Raw genomic sequence first — 23,936 nt, forward strand, 5'->3', positions numbered from 1 at the left:
TTATAAAAATTACCCATTAGATTTAGATCCAATAGTATACAATGATCAATTAAAACCAAAAAAGCGGCCTGGGAGTGCTATAAATTAATTTTTCATGATCTCCAGGTTTGTTGTTCAACTGTAATACAAATAACAAAACTATATTTTTTCAACATATGATTTTGATAATGATAGTTCTATTCTTTCTTGGCTATATATTTACATGAAATTTAAATCTGACTCCAAACACCAGTAGTGGAATTTTCTAGCCACTTCACATAATACTTTTGCCTTTAGAGTGGTATCCAGCCCTGTAAAAGAGGAACAACCATTGAAGTGTAACTCACAAAAAAGATTAGAGATTACCTCCATTTATAATCCACCAACTCCCATGCAGTACAAAATGAGAAGCTTAAAATGAACATACCTTGATTAATCCTTTCTCTGTACCACATAGAACAATGTCATTGGCAGTGATGAGGCTTGTTATTCTGCTGCCTGCTGATATCCTTCCCACATTCTGTTGTGTGCCTCTCAGCCATATCTAATTTCACAGATAGTATTCATAGTGAAAAATTGAAAATTACTTATCATTTGTGGCAACCCGCCACAGCTGCTTAGGGCAAGATTTATCGGGTATAATTTTTTCATAAGAGAAAGTGGGAAAACTCAATACCTGAAGGGTACTAGTTGATGAGCTGCAATTCAAGTATATAAAGTCTTCTACTGCTTCCATTGCTACTATGTTTCTGCCTTTCCCTATTACTATTGACATTTGGGGCTTGTAATGTGTTCTCCATTCCTGCAACATTCTTCCAATCACTTGAGGCTTTTTCTCGTATTGTATTAGATTCACATTTATGGTTCTTTAGTTCTTACCTTAACTTTTGAACCCTCAACGATTGAACTTGCACTGTAAAGCCAATCTTTGTGCACAGCAATAGAATTGATGGGCTTTTTTTGCATCCTCCAACTCTTTATTGGCTGCTTGATCTCTCTCTCCCTATTGTTTGCAATGGCTAATTCCTGAAATGGAAATTTGCCGTGTAAAGTGTTTTGCTAGGATAGTGAACAGTGTCACAATAAGTTACAAGTTTTCATGTCTTACATAATTTCTATATATTTCATTCACTTTTTGCATTTATTCATTCACTTTCTGCAATCACTACAGCACTGACTCACTGTACATTTTTGTTTCCAATTTTCACACGGGTTTGTATGAAAAAGAGGCCTATAGAAACCAACCCACCTGTATGCTTGAATCCATGCAGCCTATGTAAAGCGTTCCCTGGATTGCAGTCATACACTTCACCTTCTTAGTCTTGCTTATCTCTCTGACTATTCTGGATGAATCAAACACCTGACAAATAACAAGTCCTATAGTTGAATGACTTTTCCACATTCAGTTTTTCAAGGGTATTACAGATTTTTTTTTTCTCAATGAATTAACAGATTAGTATGTGCGCAACAAATAATCAATGTGGTCATCATTATTATCTTGTTGACTAGTACCTTCATCCCATGGCTTTGGGTGATAATAAAAATCATTTGGCCATATGTTTCTATCTTTTGAATTGATTCCTTCATTGCTATAACTTCAATGCACTCCAATTTTCTATGGACCATTTGCCAAACCTGCAGGATCAAGGCATGGTTTAAAAATGGATGATTTACATTTCCTACATGGCTGCATAGGTAGATCAATAGTTGAATGCAATCTATGTTTTGCAAATACCCTGATTGTCTTATCAGAAGATCCACTTAGAAGACTTTCCCCAGGTTCAAAGAGTGAAAAACATGTGACTGCCTTTTTGTGCTCTTTCAGGTCCCATACAAGAGTGGCTGACTGCTGTTTGATGTCCCACACCTGTTTAATTCATTAGCACACAAGTCTTTTTTGTTTTGAATCTTTGCAAGAACCAAGAATCCAACTTTAAAATAGATGACAATAGTACATACCTTAATCGAACCATCAGAATAGCCACTGAAAAGCAGTCCCATGTAATAGATAAGAGCAGTTACTGCTCCACTGCTGTTGTGCTTTGCCTCTAAAATTTGTGTATGTACACAGGATATACGCTGTTCTTGCCATTATAAGAAGTTGGGTTAGACAATATAAAGAATCTGACACATGGGTTCTGGAGAAAACATTGATTTTAGAATACTAACAGAATTGTTGGGCAAATAAAAGTCTGCTACTCTATGTAGTTCCTCAGCCACCCAGGTTACACTTGAAAAACGTCTTAGGGACTCCCTTACCCCTTCTGAGAAATGGATTAGTTTCTGCATCCCTACACAGAAAACATGCATCTAAATAGGGGCTCAACAAATTGCTTAATCATTGTTATGCTAGTAGCCATTAGATCAAAGGAGGGTCATTCTTGGTGCAGTGAAACAGCCTCCTCAGGATTAAGGGAAAGGTTGAATCTATTTTTGGTTGAGTTATATATGATTTTACAATGAAACATTGTTGAGTTATGGCGCATATTAGTAAGAGGGAAATTTACTGTTAAGTAAAGCCACCGGCAAAGGGATTAGCTCCACAACAAGAGGTAGAATGCCTCTCATGTTGATGTTCCTAGGGGCCTTTTTCATTATTGGGGTGGTTATATAAATCCTATTTGTATTAGGAATTCAGGGTGCACAAGGATTAAATCAATATACACAGGACTATAATGTTCTCATTCTCAATAGTGTAAAAAGTTACATGAACAAGGTCATACTCACTGCTGAACCACCTAAAAATTATTGTGTTCATTTTTTTCTCTCTATTTTCTATTTTGTGTGTGTTCTTGGGTATTTTCCACTAGCAATCTATCTTTTATTGGTGTGAGTTCCTGTTAGTTGTTACTCAGTAAGGGAATTACCTTTGCCTGAAGTGTAGTTATAAATGCACAGACAGGCAAGAAGTCTTTCTTCAAATGCTGCTCCTGGATGCAGAAATTGCTCAATCCCATTAAGCAGTATTTCACATGCAGAATTTCTTAGGCTGTTTGGATACTTGGAAATTTCACATCCAATCCATGCAATTGCTGTGAGAGAGTTCCGAGAGACCTTCCTGATCTTACTTCTTATACCTGTATCTAAAGCTTGGAAGACAGGTCTTCCTGTACTAATGATGCCTTTTGCAATCTTGCTACACCATGAGTCAATTCCTGCATCCTGCATTTCATGAACCTCTCCCTTAATCTCTCTACTTAATAGGGAGAAAACGCATTGATTGGATTTATTTGTTCATTTGTTTCTTACATCTTACCTGCAGGCTTTCATCTGACCAGTCAAAATTTCTGATCATATTCCGATGATACACAGAGGTCACACCGGCCTTTTTCACCAGCAATGCAACTGTGTATGGTTCCCCTGTCCAACTATAAGTTCCTCCAATGTTTGCCAGAATGAAAGTAGATAGTTGCTGCAAAGTAGAGTTTTCTTCAGACCCCACTGACTTGAGGATGATTTGCATGGCCTCTTCCATGAACATACTTTTTCCAGATGAATGTTCCTGCATATATTCAATATCTAACCAGTTCAATTCAAATCATATCATGTGGTAATTTAAATGCTGTTATTTTTAATTAATTTAATATATAAAGATCCGAAAAAAATTTTGAGGTATAAAGCATGTTAGATCAATAAATGATATATTCTCCTGTGAGATTTTAGCTTCCAAGTTACAGTACTAACCAAAGCATCTAATTGCAGAAATAAATTTGCTGCCAGAAGTTGGTAATCAGGTTGAAGTTGTTGGACACACTGCAACAGCAAGTGCATAATCTCATCAATTCCTTCTTTACGTATCCGTAGCAAAAGGCTAATGGCTGATGACCTGGCAAAAATGTGGAAAGTAAATGGTGTTAAAAGCCCGTTCTGAATTAGTTTTTCCCCTTCTGTTCTGCTTGGAAATAAATGACATGCTTTTCTCTTATGTAATGACCATAGGATGTTTATATTTTTTGTACTGGAGTAATATGGTTGATAGAATCCTGGTTCATATTAGAATGCATTTTCTGATTGGATAATTTTTACAGAACCAAATTACACTTACTCATACCTTGGCATGCAAAGGATTTCATGGAAAAACTGAAGAGCTGTGAACTTGGCACGCTTCACATTACTTTTTAGGAGATGTTTAAATGGAGCCACAGGAGTAATTTGTGATAAATGTTTTCTGCATTGTCCATCAAACTGCATGCATTTTATCAAAATGTTGGCCATAGAGATGCACTCTTCCAAATTATTTTCTCTAGCAACATCTAAGATCCTACTAAGAATTCGAGGAGAATTGATAGCAGCCAAGTGCATGTTATTAGTAGCACAGTCGAATGCAGTTACTAGTATTTCAATAATCATCAATGATGCTGCAGGAGGTGTCAGCAGTTCTGAAGCTGGTTTTCCTTTATATCTATTTGAAGTGCACACTATCTCCATCAATTCTGGAAGAATGTCTAATGTCTTTATTTCTACTGGAGATGGTTCTATCAGGTAGATAAGAATAGCTGCCTCATGCACATTTTGCTTTAGAGCAGTTGCCAAATCGCATAACCTCAAACCCTTCTTCTTGATATCTTCTATAGCTGACTTGTTTATTGATGCAATAGTTGAAAGAATAGATATCGATGCCCTTAAGACATTTTCCCCTTTAGAATTTGATATAGCAGTTAGCAGCTGATCCAGAATAATTTCCTTTAAGATTGTGTATTTTATTCCTTTTTTGCAGTCTAACATTTTGTAAACGGATGTAACTTCTACAGCATATTCTTCTTCACATTTTGCTAATCCTTCTGAGAAGCATAGCCTTGAAATAGCTTTCTCAAATATCGTCATTAACTCGATGTTGGAATCCTTTCCAGAATGCAGACAAAATTCATTCATGCTATTTTGGCTGTGGTCATCCCTCTGCATAAGCCTACAATTCTTAAGTGCTGTGGTTGCTTCTTGATCAGTCACTTGGGCCTTGTGTCTCCATTGTGGCCTCTGAGCTGAATTGTCTTCAACATTGCAATCTAGGAAGGAGCCTGACTTTCTATTTCTAAGCTCCAAGATGGATAAATCAAAATCGCTGATAGAACTTGGGCATCTACCAGAATATAATCTACTAATATTTACTGGATCAACTTCCTGCACTTTTTGTTGAGAAGCATGTGGAAAAACCATCATTGTGCATATTTGATCTAATTTCAAGCAAGAAGCCTGTGGTGTCCTGTACAGAAATAAAAACAGTTTCAATTTTAAATTCTCTATCGCATTCGCGTGTAATAAGTAAAAGTGCCCTATAATTGTGATTCTGAACATAACTGTTCACAAACTGCTGGCTGCAGATCATCTTCACCTGCAGTTCTAATTGAGCTTGTACTTTCATCGATGTTTACCTGATAGGCAAATGGGTAAGTGACTAGTCAACAGCTATAATTCTCAAAAAAAAAAAAAAAGGCTTATTTTGTCTTTCAAACCATTACCTCCACATCATCTTCTTCCAGATAATAACTGTAGCTTGAATTTACTGAAGTTGGTGTATCTGATTGGGATTCCAACAATACTTCCTGGAGGCATTTGATGCTTGTATACTTTTCAGTGTGAATTTTTAACTTTGGAACTTGATCCAAATGATTAAAAGATTTATTATTATCATTAAGTTCTTGAATTTCCATGCATGTCTTAGTTTTGTCTGCAGTATCATCAGCTGTATATTCTTGAGGATCAAGTGGATGCACTTTCTCATCCTGCATTAACTATGAGAATTTTTTTTTTAAATTCAGAACTAACCAATTTTCTCACATAAGAGAATATCTGTATTTGCACATAGTCTGAATGAAATTACACGTTAGTTTCGGGCTTACCTTGTATTTTTGCACGAAGTGTCCCTCCTCAATTGAATTTGAAGAGTTACTGCTGTTAGTCACTTGCCTGTTATGAGAAGCCAATGATTATGGGATGTTTCAAGGGCATTAAAATTCATATAGTTTCTAAATGTAGAGAAAGTTGAATGGTATTTTTACAAACCAAAAACAATGAATGAAGACAAACTAATTAAATGACAATCATGTTCTTTATGCTACACTATTGAGAAGCTAATCCTAAATTATTCAAATGGCTTAATATGAAAATTATTGTTATAATCCAAAATTATTCAAATGGCTTAATATGAAAATTATTGCTATCAAATTTCAATCTACAATCATTTATTAGAATTCTGTTTTTTTTTTTTTTTTTTATCTTTATTAACTACGATAGCAGGAGAAGTAAAACTTACCAAAAATGCTGTGATTCTCCATTATAGGATGATGTACTTCTGCTAATGCAATTCCACTGAGGAGTTGCTCCATATAACATGATCTGATAATACATTAGCCAGTGTTTGCATCTTCTTGTTATATCCCTGACTGCATCATTGATATTGGCCTCATTAAGAAAATCTGTGACAGATTCATTATCATTCTTTCGAACCATGATCCCCATTTCCAAAACAGTGCTTGATGGAAAGAGAGTTCCACACAGTTCTGGTGCAAGTTGGGTTCGAACAAGTCTTGGAGAGACCAAAATTGCTTGGAGAAAATGCAGGGCAACCTGCCACTCATCATTTTGGAGCTTCCTAACTGCTGAGAGGTAAAAATATGAGCAGCAAACCAAATAATGGTTTTGAATTCCAGCTGTGACTCCATGTTCATCAAGCAATGCTGGGGCTTGAAGCATTCTTTCCGAGTTCATTAACCGAGTAGTTTTCTCTCCTGTGCAATTTGCTTGTATTGCAGCTTCAATGTTTTCAATGCCCCAGTAAAGATTTGAGAGGACTGAATGCTCAGAGAATTCAAAGAACTCCTGATTTCTAATATTTAGCTTAGAAATGCACTGAGATTTCAAAGAATTCCATAAATCAGCATTTCCTAAGAACTCAAGAAAGTATTCATTTATTGCAAGTACAAGTGCTTTTATGGATTCAAGATCTGGTCTCTCATAATCATGAGATAAAGGGGAGCAAGAAAAGGAAGAACTAGAAGCCATGGAGCTCTTAGACATGTACAATTTTTCTTGAAGGAAAAGAGAAGCCACTCATGGAGGATAAGAAAGAGAAAGAGAGAGAGATTGAAGAAAGAGATATATAAGTTCTGGCAGAGGAGTGAAGGTTTAGAACAATTTCCCGTGACTGTTGTAGCCAAATTCCGAACATCCTTGGTCCCTCTATTTCTCCACCTGCCGAAGGACAAAAGATTGACCGTTGCTTCCCATTCAGACAGGGAAAGAGGCAAAAGAAAACAAAATTTGCTGTTTTATCTTCACATGCCCTTTATCATATCACTTCCAAGTTCCTTCCTTCCTCTCTTTTCTTGCTTTGTTAAAGTAAGCTGTACCCTTTAGCAGAAAGTGACACCAGTTATTCTTCACAATTATTGCCTTAACAGAAAAACATGATATTTTTAAGATTTAGCTGTATTAGTTTGTATTATGCTCAATTTGTCAAGGCCTAGTTATTGATTATCATGCTATTGTTGGTACAATCGCTGCTCATTATTATTTTTTTATTTAATTTTAATCGAAATGATACCACAATTTTAGAAACAACTCCAAAATCACTGAGCTAAAATTCATTGATATATTAAAGAGATTCTTGTTCTTGCAGCTTTCACCATGATTAGACAATATATAATTGGACTTGCGTTATCATTCAATCATGTGATTTTCCAAAGCAGCCATTAATCTAATCCAAATTACATAATGGCAATTGTTAATTAAAAAAATCCTCTTCTCACAAGTGCTTCATAGGCAGATGAGCCAGGTCAGGGAGGACAGTGGAATGATCAGAAAATCAATAACATTATTGTAAATGCTTCGAAAGCATCGAAGCACAGAATTGCATTTATTTTTGCAATCTTTGGCACACATACACACACATGTACCAGGACCATAACTAAAGGCATGCTGACTTGACAGAAGAAGCTTCACCATTAGAACCATGCCTTGAGTGGCAGTTTCTTTGCCCCTAAAAAGCACCTCAATAGTGAAAAAAAAAAGCCATTAAACTGACTATTATCTAGTAGAAATTTACTGCAAAATATATTACTGAATTCAGGCCCTGATTATGTTTTGAATCCATGTGGATCTGCTTAAGTTGAACCAATGTAGGTGTGTAATTTCCAGTCCAATGTTATTTTTGTTTTGTGTGATGGAGGCAAATTATGCTAGCATTCTTGAGGTTGTCATGAAAAGGACACTACCAGAAGTAGCAGCAGAACCCAATGCATTACTTGTAAGCTCTCTTGCAAGCCAACATTTAACCCAAAGAGATGCTCTTCACAAGACTCACAGTATTAGACACTTGCAAATCATCCTGTAACTATCAGAACATTACCAAGAAAATATCTTTTGTAGTGCATGTACATATACATAGCTATGGAATTCAAAATCTTGCAATTTGAAAACGATTTTAGTATGACTGACCTAAATGCATTGGTGATTATGATAAAAATTCAAGGGTTTAAGTTATTAAGGGTCAAAATTGGTAAGTGTGGTGGGACCCTACCATAGATGGATGGATTGCAACCTTGTCTGTCACGAGCTAGTAAGGCTTTGGATCAAATTCACATGTAGCCATCTCATCAATCCAGCGATGGAGAAAAGATTGCATGTATGAGTTCCCCCCACGAGTGCTTGATAACACCTAACTGGGAATCATAGGTCATGCTAATAATTTAGCAAGGATAAAGTTTCTTGGTCCAATAAATTATTAAAATAATTTCCCACCCTTTGATTTGGACCTATATAAATACAGGATCATGAGCCAAGAATTCGGCCTATTAAGCCATCAGCAAATTGTCTGGCAGGTCGAGGTTGACAGTCTGAGAAAGGTTTGGGCCTATGTATAAATGCTGAAGGTGTAGAGTTGGGCTTGAAATCAACCTGCTACACTTGCCAAGTAAAAACTTTCTGCACACTTCTGGCCTTTCCTCGATGGGCTTCATACACTTGAAATTTTTGGGCTGAGCCTTTGCAATGTGTAATTATGGTGGATGTATTCATCAATCAATTTCTTTATATAATTTCTGGGTTTGTTCTATTGTTTATGCTTTGAGTCTACTCTCCTCTCTCTCTCTCTTCTTTATTATCCTTTGCATCTCCAATCTCTATGATTCTATAAAAGAATTTAAATAAAAATAATAATAATAAAAAATTTCAACAAATTATAGAATTTCAATAAAAATAAATCAATAAATTATAAAATCTGGAAAAAAAAATTATTTACTCAAGTTCAATTGTAAAAATTTCAACAAAAACAAATTACAGAGAAAATAAATCTACAAATCACAGCTGCAAATATTTGAAAAAAACTTATATTTCATCAACATCCCAATTGCATTCCCAATTTACCGCCCCAATGGCCCAACACCAATAAAAAATCTAAGGCACGTGATCGGGGGGGTCCAAAATCCTGCACAACCATTAATTCACCCCGTCTGAATCCATTGTCCTCGTGTCTCCCATTTTAGCTTTACTATACCGAGAATTATTTTATCGAATCGGTCTATAACTTATAAATGGGTGAATTAGGGTCTAAATTTATAATTAAATTAGGTAAAAAAAATGATCAGTCATGACTCGATTAATTGAGTAGTTAAATTAGTATATTGATGTAACTAGATTGATTCAATCAGTTCATTTATTTAATAAATTTTTTTTATAAAAAATTAAATATAAAATCTCATAAAAAAATTTTTAAAATCAAAATTAATTGAATTAACTTAATAGATATGTGTTTTTTATTTTAATATATTTATTTTTTAATATATATTTAATATTTCATAAATATTAAAAAGATAATTATACATTTATGCATTATATTATTTGAATATTTTTATATAAATTTAAGAACATTATTAAAATTTGTTAAATATAATTTAATAAATGTCAACATTTTATTTTAAATAATTAAAATTTAATTAATTATATTAATAAGTATTATATTTAATATATTTAATTAATTTCTCGTGTCTCATCTATTAGAACAATATCATTCACAAACATCATGCACCAAGGAATACTCTCTTATATATATTTCGTCAGTTCATCTAAAATTAATGTAAAAATGTAAGGGTTTATGGCTGATCCTTGGTGTAATCCAATTGAGATATGAAAATCTCTCGTATCCTCTCCCATTGTGCGCACAATAGTAGTTGCTCCTTTATACATATCTTTCAATACTTGTATGTGCCTAATAGATACCCTCTTTTGTTCTAACACATTCCATAAGACCTCTCTTGGAACACTATCATAAGCCTTCTCCAAATCAATAAAAACCATGTGTAGATCTTTCTTCACATCTCTATATTTCTCCATTAAGCTTCTGATGAGAAAGATCACTTCTATAGTTAAATGACCGAGCATAAAATCAAATTAATTGAGAGAGATAGAAGTATCAATATAATAATAAAAAATAAAAAAATAATAAAAAATATGTTACCAAAAATAGGAAAAATTATGGTGATCTTATTTTGATACAATCTAATATATAGAAATGGACTTATTTACATCGCCTAATATAAAAATATTTTGATTAAATTAAAGAAGATACTGCCAATAAATTCAAATCTAAAATTTTAATAACACAATATATTTTTATTTAAAAATAATGATTGAATTCATGTATTGTATTATAAATTTAAGTTTTAAATTAAAATATTTTATCCATAAAATTGCTAAAGTTAGAAAAATAATTTTTTTGAGGAAAGTCATTTACTTTATAAATTGCTTAGTTTTAATTTAATTAAAAAAATAATTTTACTAATATATTTTTTAAATATTTAAAAATATAAAAAAAATTTCCAAAACAGATGGTGACTAAATATTTATTTATAAATATATTTATTATAAAAAAACGCGTCGCAGCAGCCATTTTAAGACCAGTTCACGGCCCTATTTCCCACTCGCTTGCAGAGGGAAAACCATAGCCCACCAAAAAAATGATGGAAGGCAGAGCTCACGGCGGTGCACCCCATGGAATCATAATAGCAGTAGTAGTGTGCATGGTGGTGCTTGCCCCCTTCCTCCTCGGCGACCAAGGTGAGGCCATTACTGAAGCCATCGCCGAGCTCTTAAGCCCAGTAGGTCTCCTCCTCCTCCCCATTGTCCTTCTCTTGACCATCCAGTACCTCTCCTCCGATCACGGCTCATTTGTCTCCACTATTTTCTCTACCGGCGAACCTGACACCATTCACCGAGTCAGTGGCTCACCTGTCGGCGTTGCTCTTTTTCTGGTTCTGATCTTGTTCTTGCTTTACAATCGCATGTCCATCTTTGGCAGCGACGATGATTCCGGCAATTAACTTGCGTGGATCTGGGCCTAGTCTTTTTATTATTTATTATTATTATTTTTAATTTCAATTTCCTTTTATTGTAAATTTCCGGATAGTGGGTACGTAGATTTTTCTTGTATGAAAATAGGATGGTGTTTCTGTATTTAGAATCTTATTGCGAGGGTATTATTGTAATCGAAAGTAGTTCGTAGTGGTAACTGCCCAGAAGTGGGAAGCTAAAATATCTGTATTTTTTGATGAAGTAACAAAATTGCCCTTAGATGGATGCTAATGAATGTGTGCTAACTTCAGATCCGGTGCTGCCGGAGTAGAGTCGGTCCACGGCGGCGAAGTTGCGGCTCTCTCTATCTCTCTCCGCCGTATTTAAGGGGAGCAGAGCGTGAGCGCGAGCGTCTCTTCATTTGTGAGATAATTTAATATTTATCTCTTTCTAATGTGTAATATTTTTTTTTTACATAAAAAATTATTTTATTTATAAAAAAATATTTAATTTATACATATTTTAAAAAAATATTAATTAAATTTTATATTAAAATTGTTTAAATTAATGTTTAAGAGATTAAAAAAAATTTATTATATAAAATTTAAAAATTGATAAAATTTTATATTATATTTTTAAATTAAAAAATTATAATATTAAAATTAGATAAATTTAAAATAATTAAATAATTATCTAAATTTATTTAATAATTTTGTGAATTTTTCTTCAAACCTTGCACTTGAGCACGTGTGGGCATATAGAGGAGTTTAAAAAAAAAAGAAGTTGATTGGCCAAGTTTAAGTGTAGAAGTGATCAGAAGCGGACAGGCGCAGGATAACAGTTTTTTTTTTTTCACATGGGAAGATTCTTACGCAATAGTCCTTGTTGCTGACACGCTGACCCAAGAAATGGCATGCACTCATATTGAACAGAGAGAGCAGATTTTATTTATTATTATTATTAATTTTTTTGGTGAGGTTCAACAGGTCTGAATTTTAATTATAAGAAATTTTTGAGTAATTCTATTTTAAAAGTTAATATTTTTCATTGATGTCATTGTAAAAATTAAAGTTTCGAATTTAAAATTTAATAGAAATTAATTATATTAAAAAAAATAAAATCTTGAAATGATGATTTTGGCAATTAGATGTTTAAATTTTATTTTTTTAGATTTTTTTATTAAATTGATTTGGAGTTTTTCTTTTTTTTTTGACAATTGCAGGAATAGTGGGATTTTTTTTTTTTTTACAATTGCAGAAAGAGTGGGATGCGTTCATTTGCTAATCACAATTGCAGTTTTGATATAGTGATGATTAGCAATTTTGATTTGGGATTAATAGTGATGATTATGGTGATTATGATGATTACCAATACAAAAGAATCAAAACTTAAAATGATTGGTTTATTCAATATGATAATTTCTTGAATACATAAAATATTATCAATGAACTCTTAATAATGACACATATCTAGCGATATACTGACATGATGTCCATTTAGGACTAAAGCTAAAGGAATGGAAGGAGAAAACCCTCTTGAAAGCAGGTAAGGAGGTCCTAATTAAAGCTGTCATCCAATCCATTCCAACGAGTACCACGAGTTGTTTTCTTCTTCCTCAGGATGTCTGTCACGGGATTGAATTCCTCATGGCAAACTTTTGGTGAGAGCAGGATATAGATGACCAGAAAATTCATTGGCGTTCTTGATTGGAGCTATGTAGATCGAAAAATATGAGTCGTGTTTTTTCTCTTTAAATATGAGTGGTGTTGGATTCCGGAGTATCCAGGCTTTTAATTTAGCGATGCTCTCTAAATAGTGTTGGCGACTAGTCCAGGATTCAAATTCTTTTTTAGCCCGCTTGTTAAAAGCTAAATATCATCCTAGGAAGTCTTTTCTTGATGCTGACATTGGATATCAACCTAGTGTTGCGTAGAGAAGTATTATTCAGGCTAGGTGGTTGATTAAGAAAAGTGGGCACTGGTTCTAAAATTAAAATTTGGAGAGATAATTGGTTGACTGCCCAAAATGGTTTTCTGGTTGGTCACCAACATCCTTACTTGGTCATGATGCAATGGTTTTTGAGCTGATTGATCACGAGACTTGCAGTTGGAATAAGCAGCTGATTGAGCCCATTTTTCTCCCATTTGAATCTATGCAATCCCTTTGAACTGTAGAAGAGCTGAAGATGTTCTAGCGTGGCATGACTCGAAGAATGGGACCTTCTCCCTGTGCAGCACACACTCTTTGGCCCTTCGTGAAGAAGCAGCGCGGCATTCCTCAATGTCAGCAATGTTCTCTCGTGATTCCTTCTGAGAAAAGCTTTGGTGGCTTCGCATTCCTGCAAAAGTTAAACATTTTGTTTTTCGGGCCTGTAAGAACCAACTTCCAGTTCTTCTTTCGTTGAATCAAAGGGGGATTTCTTACGGGTCAAGCTGTTTCAGATGTGGGGGCGCTACTGAGTCGGTCCTTCATGCGCTTTGTGATTGTCCATTTGCAAGAAGTGTCTGGTGTCCCCGGCCATTTCAGGTTTCGCAGCCAGCAAATGCTGCATCTCTTCTCCAGTGGTTTAAAAATTCTATTGCCTAGATTTTTTCTAACCAGTTCCAAGAGGGTTTGTATGGTGTTTTGGGGCATATGGTGTGGTCTAGGAACCTGCATCTTCATAAGCATAAGATTTTGGATGCTCCTTATATTGTTTCTAATGCAGAGAAACTCCTCAAAGAATTTTTGGAGTGTCAGCCGTTGATGTCTCAGCCAGGTATCGCCCGGAGGACTGTAAGTTGGTCTCCACCACCTGTTGGTTCCTATAAAGTAAATACTGATACAGCTTTGGATAAAGCAGGAAGTGCGACCTTGGGCTGGCGGTGCGAGATCACTTGGGTTTGGATATGATGGCTGGGGGATGTTCTTTACAATTGCCACCTTCTGTGATGAAGCAGGGGTTGAGGCTGCTATATTTGCTATTGATCGGGCTACTGCTGCTGCCTTCTTCAATGTGATCCTCGAGTCATACTCGTCCACTTTAGTGCAGAGCATATATCGGTTAATAAAAGCAACCACATGAACTGGTAGAATTCGTATTAAGGCGACAATTCTCGACTGATTAGCAGATCTTTGCATCTAAAAGCTCTGGTGTTTTCAAATACAAAGACTTGAATACAGTGAACAGATTATTCTAGGAGAGTTAATACAAGGCTCCAAGACATTGATCAAAATTCAATGTACTACATATGTGAAGATCTATGGTAAGGAAATAATTCTTTCAAACCAAGAAAAACTTCATACATCACTTTCTTTCTTTCTTTCTTTTTTTTTCCCCCTTTTCAATTCATCAAATCCTCGCCCTTCAAGGCAAATATTAAACAAGCCATATACAAATCGCATACCTACTTATTCCTATCAAAAAAGCTCGTGGCATGTTAGGGTGTTGAAAACCCTTCTTGATGAAATCCTGGACTAGCATTGCATTGGCATATTATGCAGGGCCAAATGTCCCCTTTAATGAAGGCGGAAAATGCGCATCACATCTATGGGACTCGAATCACACCCTCTGGCTTGTAGACAAACTGAGACCTCCTGGCTAGGCCCATCAACAAACTTCCATGTACAAGCTTTCCCATCTCCAGTACATTCCCTACTTTATCAAAATCACATTTACAGGAGTTGGCTAAGTGGATAGACCTGTAATATCAAATATATAGCAAAGACGCATACGAATACAAATGGCTAATAATCCTATAGACTGCAGCGAACTAACACAAAACATTGACCATGCCATATCATGCAGCCAGTAAATCTGACATATAGTAAAGACACATGTGAAAACAAATGGTTAATAATCCTATAGACTGCAGTGTACTAACACAAACATTGACCATGCCATGTCATGCAGCCAGCAAATCTAACCTAGATTCTTCGTCAAATGATTGATCTGAAGCAGATGATAATGTATATGCAAATGAGAATTTAGGAGTTGGTTAGTTGGGAGAATTAGCAAATAAAATTTAAAAGCTAAAATGAGATCATCACATGGATTGATGCCTAAATTATAAGATTGCCAGACAAGTCTTATACTTGAAGCCCATCAGTCAACAGACAGATGGAGATCATATCCCACCAGCAGCACACTCAACCATATGCCCACGGACAAGCTTGTTTTTTAAGAACATGTACACTGTTGCAAGTAATGAAAGAAATAAGCTGTCATCATAATACTCATTATGGATGAAAATGAGCATCTTCATGAGAATGTTGAGTTGTATTTCTCTGGTATCAATACTATTTTAATTGAAAGAACTAGATTCAGCATTGATACCAAGATGAGAAATCAATTGACTGAAATAAGGATGAAATTTTGATGGTCTCATGTTCAATCGCTATAGTGGTTACTTGTTAGGCAGATGCTAAACCTTCACCATGCCATTAAATCTTGATACCATTATGTCTTAGAATCCCACAAATTGTTTGCAATAACTTGGGGTATATTTGAAGCCTTTGGTAAATACACCTTGCCAACAGAGAGAGATCAAATGATAAAAAAGGCATTAACATAAGTAGCTTCCTACAACATTCTACAAGCTGGAACTCATAAGCAAGTGCTTTAAAGAGGGGAGCAACTTCATAAAACTTTGTACTGCATAAAAATCTGAACCAGCAAACAACACCACAATAATAGCTCTTAAACAAGCAGACAATGCACAGAAAACATTAGCATGAATCTAATACAAACAAGAAAAGAGGCATGGTGCATAATACCATAAATTGATATGGATCAAAAACAAACACAAATTAGTGTAGATTGAAGTTACAAGTAAATGGTGCAATCGGCTCACCTTTATGCTAACCCCAGATTCCGAAGTTTATCACAGTTAGGAGTGGGCATATTCTTACTCCAGTGACGTCTCTGGAGTTCTATGTGACAATAACGCCAAAGCAAGTTTCTATAGTCCTTAATTACATTGTCCTCAATGTTGGCTCTTGCAGGACTTCCAATAGGAAAATTGTCATCAAAAGCCACTGATTTGACGAAAAACTCCACTCCAAGTTTCTCAGTTGTCTTGGGGATTTGATAGGAATAATTCTTATGCAAAGAATAATCTGGCTCTGAAAAGGGCAGATAAGCAAGCACAAAAATCAACAAGAAAGGCAGTATCTGTAGAAGCAGTAGCAGATTAGGCCCTCCTCCATTAAACTCCTCCCGGTGTCTCCCACCAGTTCCTCTACTCCTATAAACATGATGAGCCCTAAACATGTCAGTCTGACCAAAAAATGACCTGAATATTTCATCCGGATCAAAATCATCATCATAAAACTCATGCACACTTCTCCTTCTCCTTGTCCTCCTAACGTTGTACTGCTGATTATACTCAAATTGGTCAACCAAACCAGTCTGATCGTACTGCCTCCTCGAAGTGTCATCGCTCAGGCACTTGAACGCCTTGCTCAATTTTTTGAATGCTTCCTCTGATCCTGGTGCCTTGTTCTTATCTGGGTGGACTTTCAATGACAATTTCTTATAAGCCTTCCTAATCTCCTCGACAGAACAAGTCTTTTCCACCCCAAGAATTGCATAGTAATCCTTATTCCTCTTAATCTGCCTAATCAATTCCACATGTTCTTCAGTATAATTCCGCTCTCCATTTAAACCCTCATCAATTTTAGCAGAACTAGTCCTGTTCTTATTATTATCAACAACGCATTTTTCATCTAGAGAAGATGGTATCGACCCAGAAGAATCAATCTTCTCACAGGCAGCTAAAAGCTCATCAGTAGGCAAATTATGATTCAGACGTTGGGCAATTCTAATAAATTTCAATGCTCGGTCTTTATTTCCTGATGCAATTGATTCTTCAGCAATTCGAACACATCTCGCAGCTTCATCTTTGTTAACATCCATAGTTTTCTTCCCCAAAATTTTCTAGGTAATACTCAATAAATGAATTTGAAAGGAAAATTACGCTCTAATTGAACTTCCCCACAAAATTCATAATCCGAGAGAAAAATTAAAGTTTGAAAATGACAAATCAGAAATGAAGAGTGAACAGATCAGAGAAGAATTCCAACGAAAAGCGAAATGGATGGTAGCAGAGAGTTACCTGATACGGAGAGATTCAACATTCTGAAAACAGAAACATCTAAAAAATAGATGGAATTGGGATGAATTTAGAATCGAAGAAGAAGAAGAACAAGACTCAAATCACACGTTTTTGTCTGGATTTGCTATTTACAAAGGGTAGGCCTTGCCGCACTTGCTCACGCTCTAGCTATCAAGTTTCGTCAGGTTATCAAATGGATTCTTGCCACGTCTCCTGTAACCGGTCCTAAAAATTGTTATTTTTTAAAAAAAATAAATACTAACAATTATTAAATACTCTGATCATTTTTATAAATCGTTAATATACATTTTATATTTATATCCAAAAAATTATATATTTTATATTTACAGTTAAAAATAATTTTGGACTAGCTTTGGCATATCAATATTAAGTCTAACAACGATGTTAGGCAGCTCAATACATTAAGGATATATAATTTTAAAAAATTCTTAGTGACCAAGAGAGGTTATAGACCAATCAATGAAGCATGCAGTTTTTAAAAAGACACAAGGAAATGAATAAATTGTGCTAATAATATTGTTGCAGGAAAGCATCTCCAGAAAGGTATTGTTGCTTATTAGCAGACTTGCTTGCATACTGTACAACTGGAATTATACTGTCAACTTAGTTCTGTTCCCACGGAGACCTTTTCTTTTGGAGGTTTAAGGCCAAAAATTTTGTCAAGAATGTGCTAAAATCGCTATCAAAAGACATCAGTTTTCATCGTCAGAATTGAAAGATTGTCTCCTTCTCAAAGATTCCAATACATCGCTGGGTCGATCACTTTGAGAACCACTTGCACCTTGGTTTGACTTCAGTTTTGGCACACTTATAGAACTAAGTGGTGGTGTCAGTGTTCCCTTGTTCACTTCTCTTAGCACAGACCGGGCTCTGGCTGCAGCAGCTGCATCTGCCATTGCTGAAGCAACTCTTGAATCATTATGCAACTTTTCAGTGACTTTATCCTGTCCATTTGTTCTGCTTGCAGTCTTTGGAGCACCAGGAGAAAGAAAGCCACTGGCGTTTTGTATGGTGGCAACAGCCTCTGCAGCTGTTAATTTGGCCTTGGTTGATTCATACTTCTGCATGTCATAAATAAGCTCTTTCTGGAGTTGCTTATCAGCAACCAATATTTCATCAATCTCATTCTTGTAGTCCTTGAGAAGAATCCGGAGACATTCCATAAGGGAACCTATGAGGGGGCTGTTCTTGCTTTCCAGCAAACGTTTAAGCTCTATAAAGATGGGGATTGTGTTTTGGATAAGACCCTTCCTGACTGCTTGAGTAATAGCCCTTCCTTTGGCAGCTGCTGCAGAGGCACCACCATCTCCACCTTCTTCCTCTATCTCTCCTGCATCAGTCTGTGATCCGCGGCCAGATGGAATTCGGATCTCTTTGCAGGCAAGAATTTGGAAAGCATCCTGCTTAGTAGGAAGATTTACAGAAAACAAATGAGACGGACATTGATCTATCATCACTAATCTCTTTTACCTGGACAAGCACATTAATTAAAAACATCGCAGTTTAACATTTTGCTGAAGTGCATAGGATAGATACCTGCAGAACTGATTGTCCTGCGACATCATTTATGTTGAGCATGCCATCTGATGCAGATGCAAGAATCTCAGCACACAACTTTGCAAATGTTGCCAAGAGATGCTCTGGGGCCATTTGTTTCAGCAAAGAAACATAAATGTGCATTCGTTTAGACCGTGAATTTTCATCGCTGCCCCTGGAAATGGCAATCACTAGAAATAAAACTTCACCTCAATATTTTAACCTTTTTCCTCCAGTAACAGAAAATTAACAGCCTACCTTATGGAAAAAATCCGATTTTCTGTCCTTGAATTCTTTGATCCACTGTGTCCATTATGGGAATTGCAGTCGTTGAGGACATAAATGGCTTCCACAAAACTGTTATAAGCCAGAAGCGGTGCTTTGACTGTGCATAACCTCTACACATTAGTCAAAACTCACAAATATCTAACCCTCTTGTATTATCATGCAAAACTGATTTGTGAAAACCTATTACCTTTTAGAATATTACCAAAGAGAAAATCAGCAAGCTGTCTTATCTTTTCTGACTCATCAACAAGAGATAAAAGGAATCGAAGGAACAGAACACCTCTCCACTTCACATAGTCCCTCTGCATGGTGAGGATAAAATTAAAAAGTGATAAAAATAGGTCCACTTATTAATAACCACTACTGACATTGGAAATGTAAGAAAAAAGTAATGAAACTTCAACCTGCAACAATCTTGACAGCAATATAAATGTCTGCCTTCTCACAAGTTCACATGGATCACAGAGACACTTGGTGATCTTTGATATATAACTGTTGACATAAAAAATGATTAGTTAGAATGGCAACCATAATATTAGTTAGCACTTTTTGGTTTAATAATTTAAGAGACTATCCAAAGTAGTTCTCTGTCTATTCTTTGCAGGCCTCACCAATCAACTAGAGCAGTATAGCGAACACAAAAATCAGCCATAGTAACTATAAGATTGTTGCGAAGGGCTGCACAATCACTCTTGTCAAACTCCTGCAATATCAGGCGCACAGGCATTTAGAAACTAAGAAAGTATCCGAAATAAGAGTTATCGAGATTAAATTAGAAAAAAAAAATGATATGCTAATAGCTCTAAAATGTTCAGCAATCATACAACAAAGTTAGAAATGCTTTCATAAACCATCAAGTAGCACATTATTGTGTTTCTTAGAAGTCCCACATATAGAACTAATGAGATGTTTGTTGAAGCAGACCTGCACAAACAAAGGAATATATCTCTTCGCAAGTTTCCCATCTGCTAAGCATATCTTCCCCATGGTCAGCCACGCCTGAATGTACAGAGAGAGGGCTATCTCTTTCAAATTGACTGTAGAACCTGGTAACTTACTAAATTTTGGATCTGAATTTCCTGAAGTGATGATGGTGTGTAGTATAGGTACAATAGAGCTGACATCAGCTGAAGGACAAACAGTAACCAAAGACCCAATAGTGTATGCTGCAGTCACTGCTTCTGACAGCAATTGACACATAGCAGCTGCTCTCTTGCCCTTTGTACTTTCACTTCTAGGTGGTGTGAAGAAACTATTTCGGTTATTTGCTTCCAGATCCCCTGAAATGTACTTTTCTAAGATTTTAGAAGCCTTAGAGAGAACTTGCTGTACCCATTTCATGACAAGTGCATCCGCCTCATCAGGATCCAAAGCCTTCCTTTTGCACAATGTTTTGAGAGCCTTAACATGAGCGCTAACCTGCCGGCAGATACACCAATTGAACAAAATGAATACACACCAACAGCTTGCACTGACTAACTTTTGCCACTGGCCCTATTTAACATCACAAATTCAGCAAAGCAGAATTTTTATTGCACATGGCCTATACTGGAAAGAACTCCACTAAATCTTATCCTGGGTGACTAAGCTAAACATGTAAACTATGACATTCAGAAAGTGTGGAGTTCACTACATTTCTTCAAGTTTATCGGATGAAGCAAAGAACATGTTTGAGTTGGTAAAAAGCAAGAAAGAGAAATGTTTTTTGTGCTTAGATCAAAGCATGAGACATATATTCCAGCTTATGAAGCATCACCCTAAAGCTGCATTTGACATGCATTCCAAGAATAAAAAGACATCATTATATATTTGAATCAGGTGCATTTTGGATTCCTAAATCCATTGAAAAGTTTAACCACTATCAGAATGAGTAGAACCTGAAGCCTTTTAAAGATGAATTAAACTTGGCAAATGCAAGTTAAGCAAATAGTAGGAGTCTTTTGCTATTACACCATTCTAATAACAGCAAGCGTATCAGCAGAAGGAAACAAAAGAAGCATTGCTCCTATTTAAGATCCAGAATTCCAGATAAGAACACTATAATTACCTCTGTTGAATGCATGTTGAATTCTTCAATTCTTTTAAGTAAGTTATGAGCTAAGTCTGCAGCAGATTCAGGTGGCAACTCCACTGAGACATTAGAGATTGTTTGCAGAAGGAAAACCCGATCCCCAGCCCATGCAACAGAATTTGGTTCAGAACCCTCTTCATGTTCATACATATTTTCTGCACCAGATGAGCTGTTGAAACCAGATGCTGGGCCAAACTTGTCAAGGAGCTGCCAATGATGATGGAGAAACTTCCACCCAACTGCTTTCGAAAGGTAGGCTGACACCTCTGATAGAAGAAACCAAGTACCAGGCGGGGCTGTCCACTTTTCTATTGGTTTGGAATGACTCAACCAAAGAGACTCAGAAGTCCTTATGATATTCTGTAGTGCAGTAGCTAATTTGGGCTTTAATCGTTTCTTTTTACCTAGGTTTGTGCAGATTTTCCTCACCCAAGGTATCACCTCTCCATTGCAGATCTCTTTCAAAAAAACCAATACACCTTCAGGAAATAAGGCCTCAATTTCCCTTTCTACACCTTTTGCTTTAATGTTTGAATGAGAGAAAGTGGAATCACTGTATGTTGCCTCGACAGATCCCGCTCTTGAGATGCGATCCAGAACCAGTTCCAGGAACAAGTTCTCACATTCTTCTTGAATGCTGGATTCATTATCAGTTATTAACCGTGGAACAGAATGTAGCCACTCAATTGTCACAATTTCATCTGAAAATGTTCTTAGCGCCTGCAATTCAATTAAATCATGCAGGCCTTCAGCTTATATTATCAGTTTATCACACACAAACACAGAGACACACACAGAGACACACACAGAGACAGAGAAACAGAGTTTAGTGCATGTTATAAAGATATTACAAAACAATAGAGCATCATATATCAAATGCCTCTCCTAGTGACAAAAACCAAGAGCCTAGCTAAATCCCGGGCATTTTAAGTGAAGAGCCAAAGTAAGCTAACCTCTGAAAGGGCTGAAATTGCAGCTTTACGAATGCTCACAAGCGGATCTGAACAAGCCATTCCCATAATCTTGAGCACAACACCATCAAAATTAGCATCCATAAGAGCAGTCAACTTGGTAACTAAAACAAGTGCTGCCCTCCTAACATTTGCCTTCTCATCCATACATCTTTTCCTCAAAACATCATTTATCCCACCTTCCACTTTTTTTGTGCCCCCTTCTCCCAAACCCAATACTTCCTTCAATACCGCACAATTCTTATCATCACTTGACAAGAACCCCACCAACTGAGACAAATTTGACAATGCACGAGCTCTAATTCCAGCACTTGAGTCTGAGCAACGCTGAATTAACGCCTCCAAGCAATGAACACCCCACAAATCCTTCACTTCACAATCCAAGTACACACCAAACGGGTCTTTTAAAAACATCATTAAATTCAAAATCAAATCCACCCCCAAGAGCCTGAGATTAGCTTTCCCCTGTGTCATTTTCACAACATACTCCGTAAACCCAATTTGATCGTTTAACTCCATTGCACTAACAATTTCAATTGTCGCCTCCACAGCCAGCACTCTAGGCTCCGCCTTCTCCGGTGCCTTTTGTGCCAGATAGCGTGGCAAATTTACAAGAGCTCTTTTAACTCCCTCGTTCTTTTTGGCTATACCTCTCAGTAAATGCTTCACAAAATCCAATGCAAAGCTCCTAGCCGGCGACTTAACAGCCAAAATCAAAGGCGCTAACGACTTCAAAACCTCTGCCGCCGTCTCCCCTTCCTCTCCATGGTCAGATTTTAAGACTTGGCGCAAAATCTTCGAACACAAATCCGTCAATCGGTTAAAACTTATCACATTACCTCCGATTTCAATAGCCAAAACCGGAATTTCCACCACAGTATGAACCAAAGACTTCAGACTATCGGGAAATCTATTTAGATGAATCAAATCCAAGACTAAAACCAATTTTTCGAGAACAGAAAATAACATTCTGACATCAAAAAACTCGCTTTCTCTTTCTCCATTGCTATAATTACCATATTCATCACTATCATCACACGCATTCCTCCTATTATTCTTCGACGCACGCCCCTTTCTCTTCTTTACCAGGGCCCCACCGCAAGCAGAGGCGGAGGAATGGCATTCCCCAATTGGAGGCGGTGGGCGGGCCTTTAAGGAACGACGAAGGGAGCGGAGAAGAGTGAGAAAAGACATAGGGGTGAAGAGAGTGAAAACAGGAGAATTAGGAGAGAGGAGGAGAGAGAGGTAAGCATTGGAGGACATGAGGGAGAGATGGGTAGGGCCAGAGTCCATGGTGGTGGTGAGAGGAGGGAGGAGAGCTGAAGGAGAAATGGATTTAGAGGAGAGATCGAAGAAGAACTGGTCGAGGAGTTGAGGATCATTAGTATCTAAGAGGGATTGGAGATCTTCGAGAGTTGAGCGAGAGAGAAGTGGAGTAGGGCTTTGGTTGCAGTGGGTCTCTACCAAGTCAGCGATTATTCTTGTTACGGTGCCTTCCATGGCGGCTGGTGGTGGTGGAGTTTCAGTTGGGAATTGAAGTGAGGTCTCACTCACCGGAGAGTGCCTCCTTCTCTTGCTTGAAGTTCTTTCGAATTTTCGTTTTCCCGCTTTTAATTTTTTGTTTTTAAATTTCCAAATAAATAACTAAATAATAAAAAACTTGTTATTTAATCCTACATTTTAATAAAATTA

At 36.4% G+C, this 23,936-nt stretch overlaps 4 protein-coding genes across 7 annotated transcripts; 1 reads left to right on the top strand and 3 right to left on the bottom strand.

The window, feature by feature from the left end:
- Window positions 1-7,273, bottom strand: LOC110633063 (putative E3 ubiquitin-protein ligase LIN-1). Of its 2 annotated transcripts, none has more exons than XM_058144950.1 (17): window positions 6,230-7,273; window positions 5,817-5,883; window positions 5,436-5,699; window positions 5,275-5,348; window positions 4,031-5,179; window positions 3,664-3,805; window positions 3,236-3,481; window positions 2,847-3,141; window positions 2,149-2,270; window positions 1,939-2,058; window positions 1,715-1,846; window positions 1,492-1,614; window positions 1,229-1,339; window positions 859-1,005; window positions 656-781; window positions 407-523; window positions 1-290 (listed from the first exon to the last, which is right to left on the bottom strand). In XM_058144950.1, the coding sequence occupies exons 1-17, from the start codon at window positions 6,991-6,993 to the stop codon at window positions 273-275; spliced, it is 4,017 nt and encodes a 1,338-aa protein (XP_058000933.1). In that variant the 5' UTR covers window positions 6,994-7,273; the 3' UTR covers window positions 1-272. The 2 variants fall into 2 exon arrangements, with proteins under 2 accessions (XP_058000933.1, XP_058000932.1); XM_058144949.1 differs by having other exon boundaries at window positions 5,436-5,708.
- A 3,658-nt stretch (window positions 7,274-10,931) lies between these two features.
- LOC110633048 (uncharacterized) lies at window positions 10,932-11,291 on the top strand. Its single transcript, XM_021781490.1, has one exon. The coding sequence runs from the start codon at window positions 10,932-10,934 to the stop codon at window positions 11,289-11,291; it is 360 nt and encodes a 119-aa protein (XP_021637182.1).
- Window positions 11,292-14,342: 3,051 nt separating this feature from the next.
- Window positions 14,343-17,526, bottom strand: LOC110633066 (chaperone protein dnaJ 49). Of its 2 annotated transcripts, none has more exons than XM_021781521.2 (2): window positions 16,095-17,526; window positions 14,343-14,899 (listed from the first exon to the last, which is right to left on the bottom strand). In XM_021781521.2, exon 1 carries the CDS (start codon window positions 17,156-17,158, stop codon window positions 16,097-16,099), a length of 1,062 nt encoding a protein of 353 aa, XP_021637213.2. In that variant the 5' UTR covers window positions 17,159-17,526; the 3' UTR covers window positions 14,343-14,899; window positions 16,095-16,096. The 2 variants fall into 2 exon arrangements, with proteins under 2 accessions (XP_021637213.2, XP_021637211.2); XM_021781519.2 differs by having other exon boundaries at window positions 14,343-14,896; window positions 16,095-17,524.
- Window positions 17,527-17,850: 324 nt separating this feature from the next.
- LOC110633017 (uncharacterized) lies at window positions 17,851-23,844 on the bottom strand. Of its 2 annotated transcripts, XM_058144951.1 has the most exons (9): window positions 22,227-23,844; window positions 21,250-21,993; window positions 20,127-20,621; window positions 19,814-19,905; window positions 19,607-19,694; window positions 19,390-19,504; window positions 19,173-19,299; window positions 18,915-19,089; window positions 17,851-18,778 (listed from the first exon to the last, which is right to left on the bottom strand). In XM_058144951.1, exons 1-9 carry the CDS (start codon window positions 23,742-23,744, stop codon window positions 18,071-18,073), a joined length of 4,062 nt encoding a protein of 1,353 aa, XP_058000934.1. In that variant the 5' UTR covers window positions 23,745-23,844; the 3' UTR covers window positions 17,851-18,070. The 2 variants fall into 2 exon arrangements, with proteins under 2 accessions (XP_058000934.1, XP_058000935.1); XM_058144952.1 differs by lacking the exon at window positions 20,127-20,621.
- Between the last annotated feature and the right edge of the window lie 92 nt (window positions 23,845-23,936).

Source organism: Hevea brasiliensis, chromosome 4, assembly GCF_030052815.1.
Source record: "Hevea brasiliensis isolate MT/VB/25A 57/8 chromosome 4, ASM3005281v1, whole genome shotgun sequence".
Taxonomy (NCBI): Eukaryota; Viridiplantae; Streptophyta; class Magnoliopsida; order Malpighiales; family Euphorbiaceae; genus Hevea; species Hevea brasiliensis.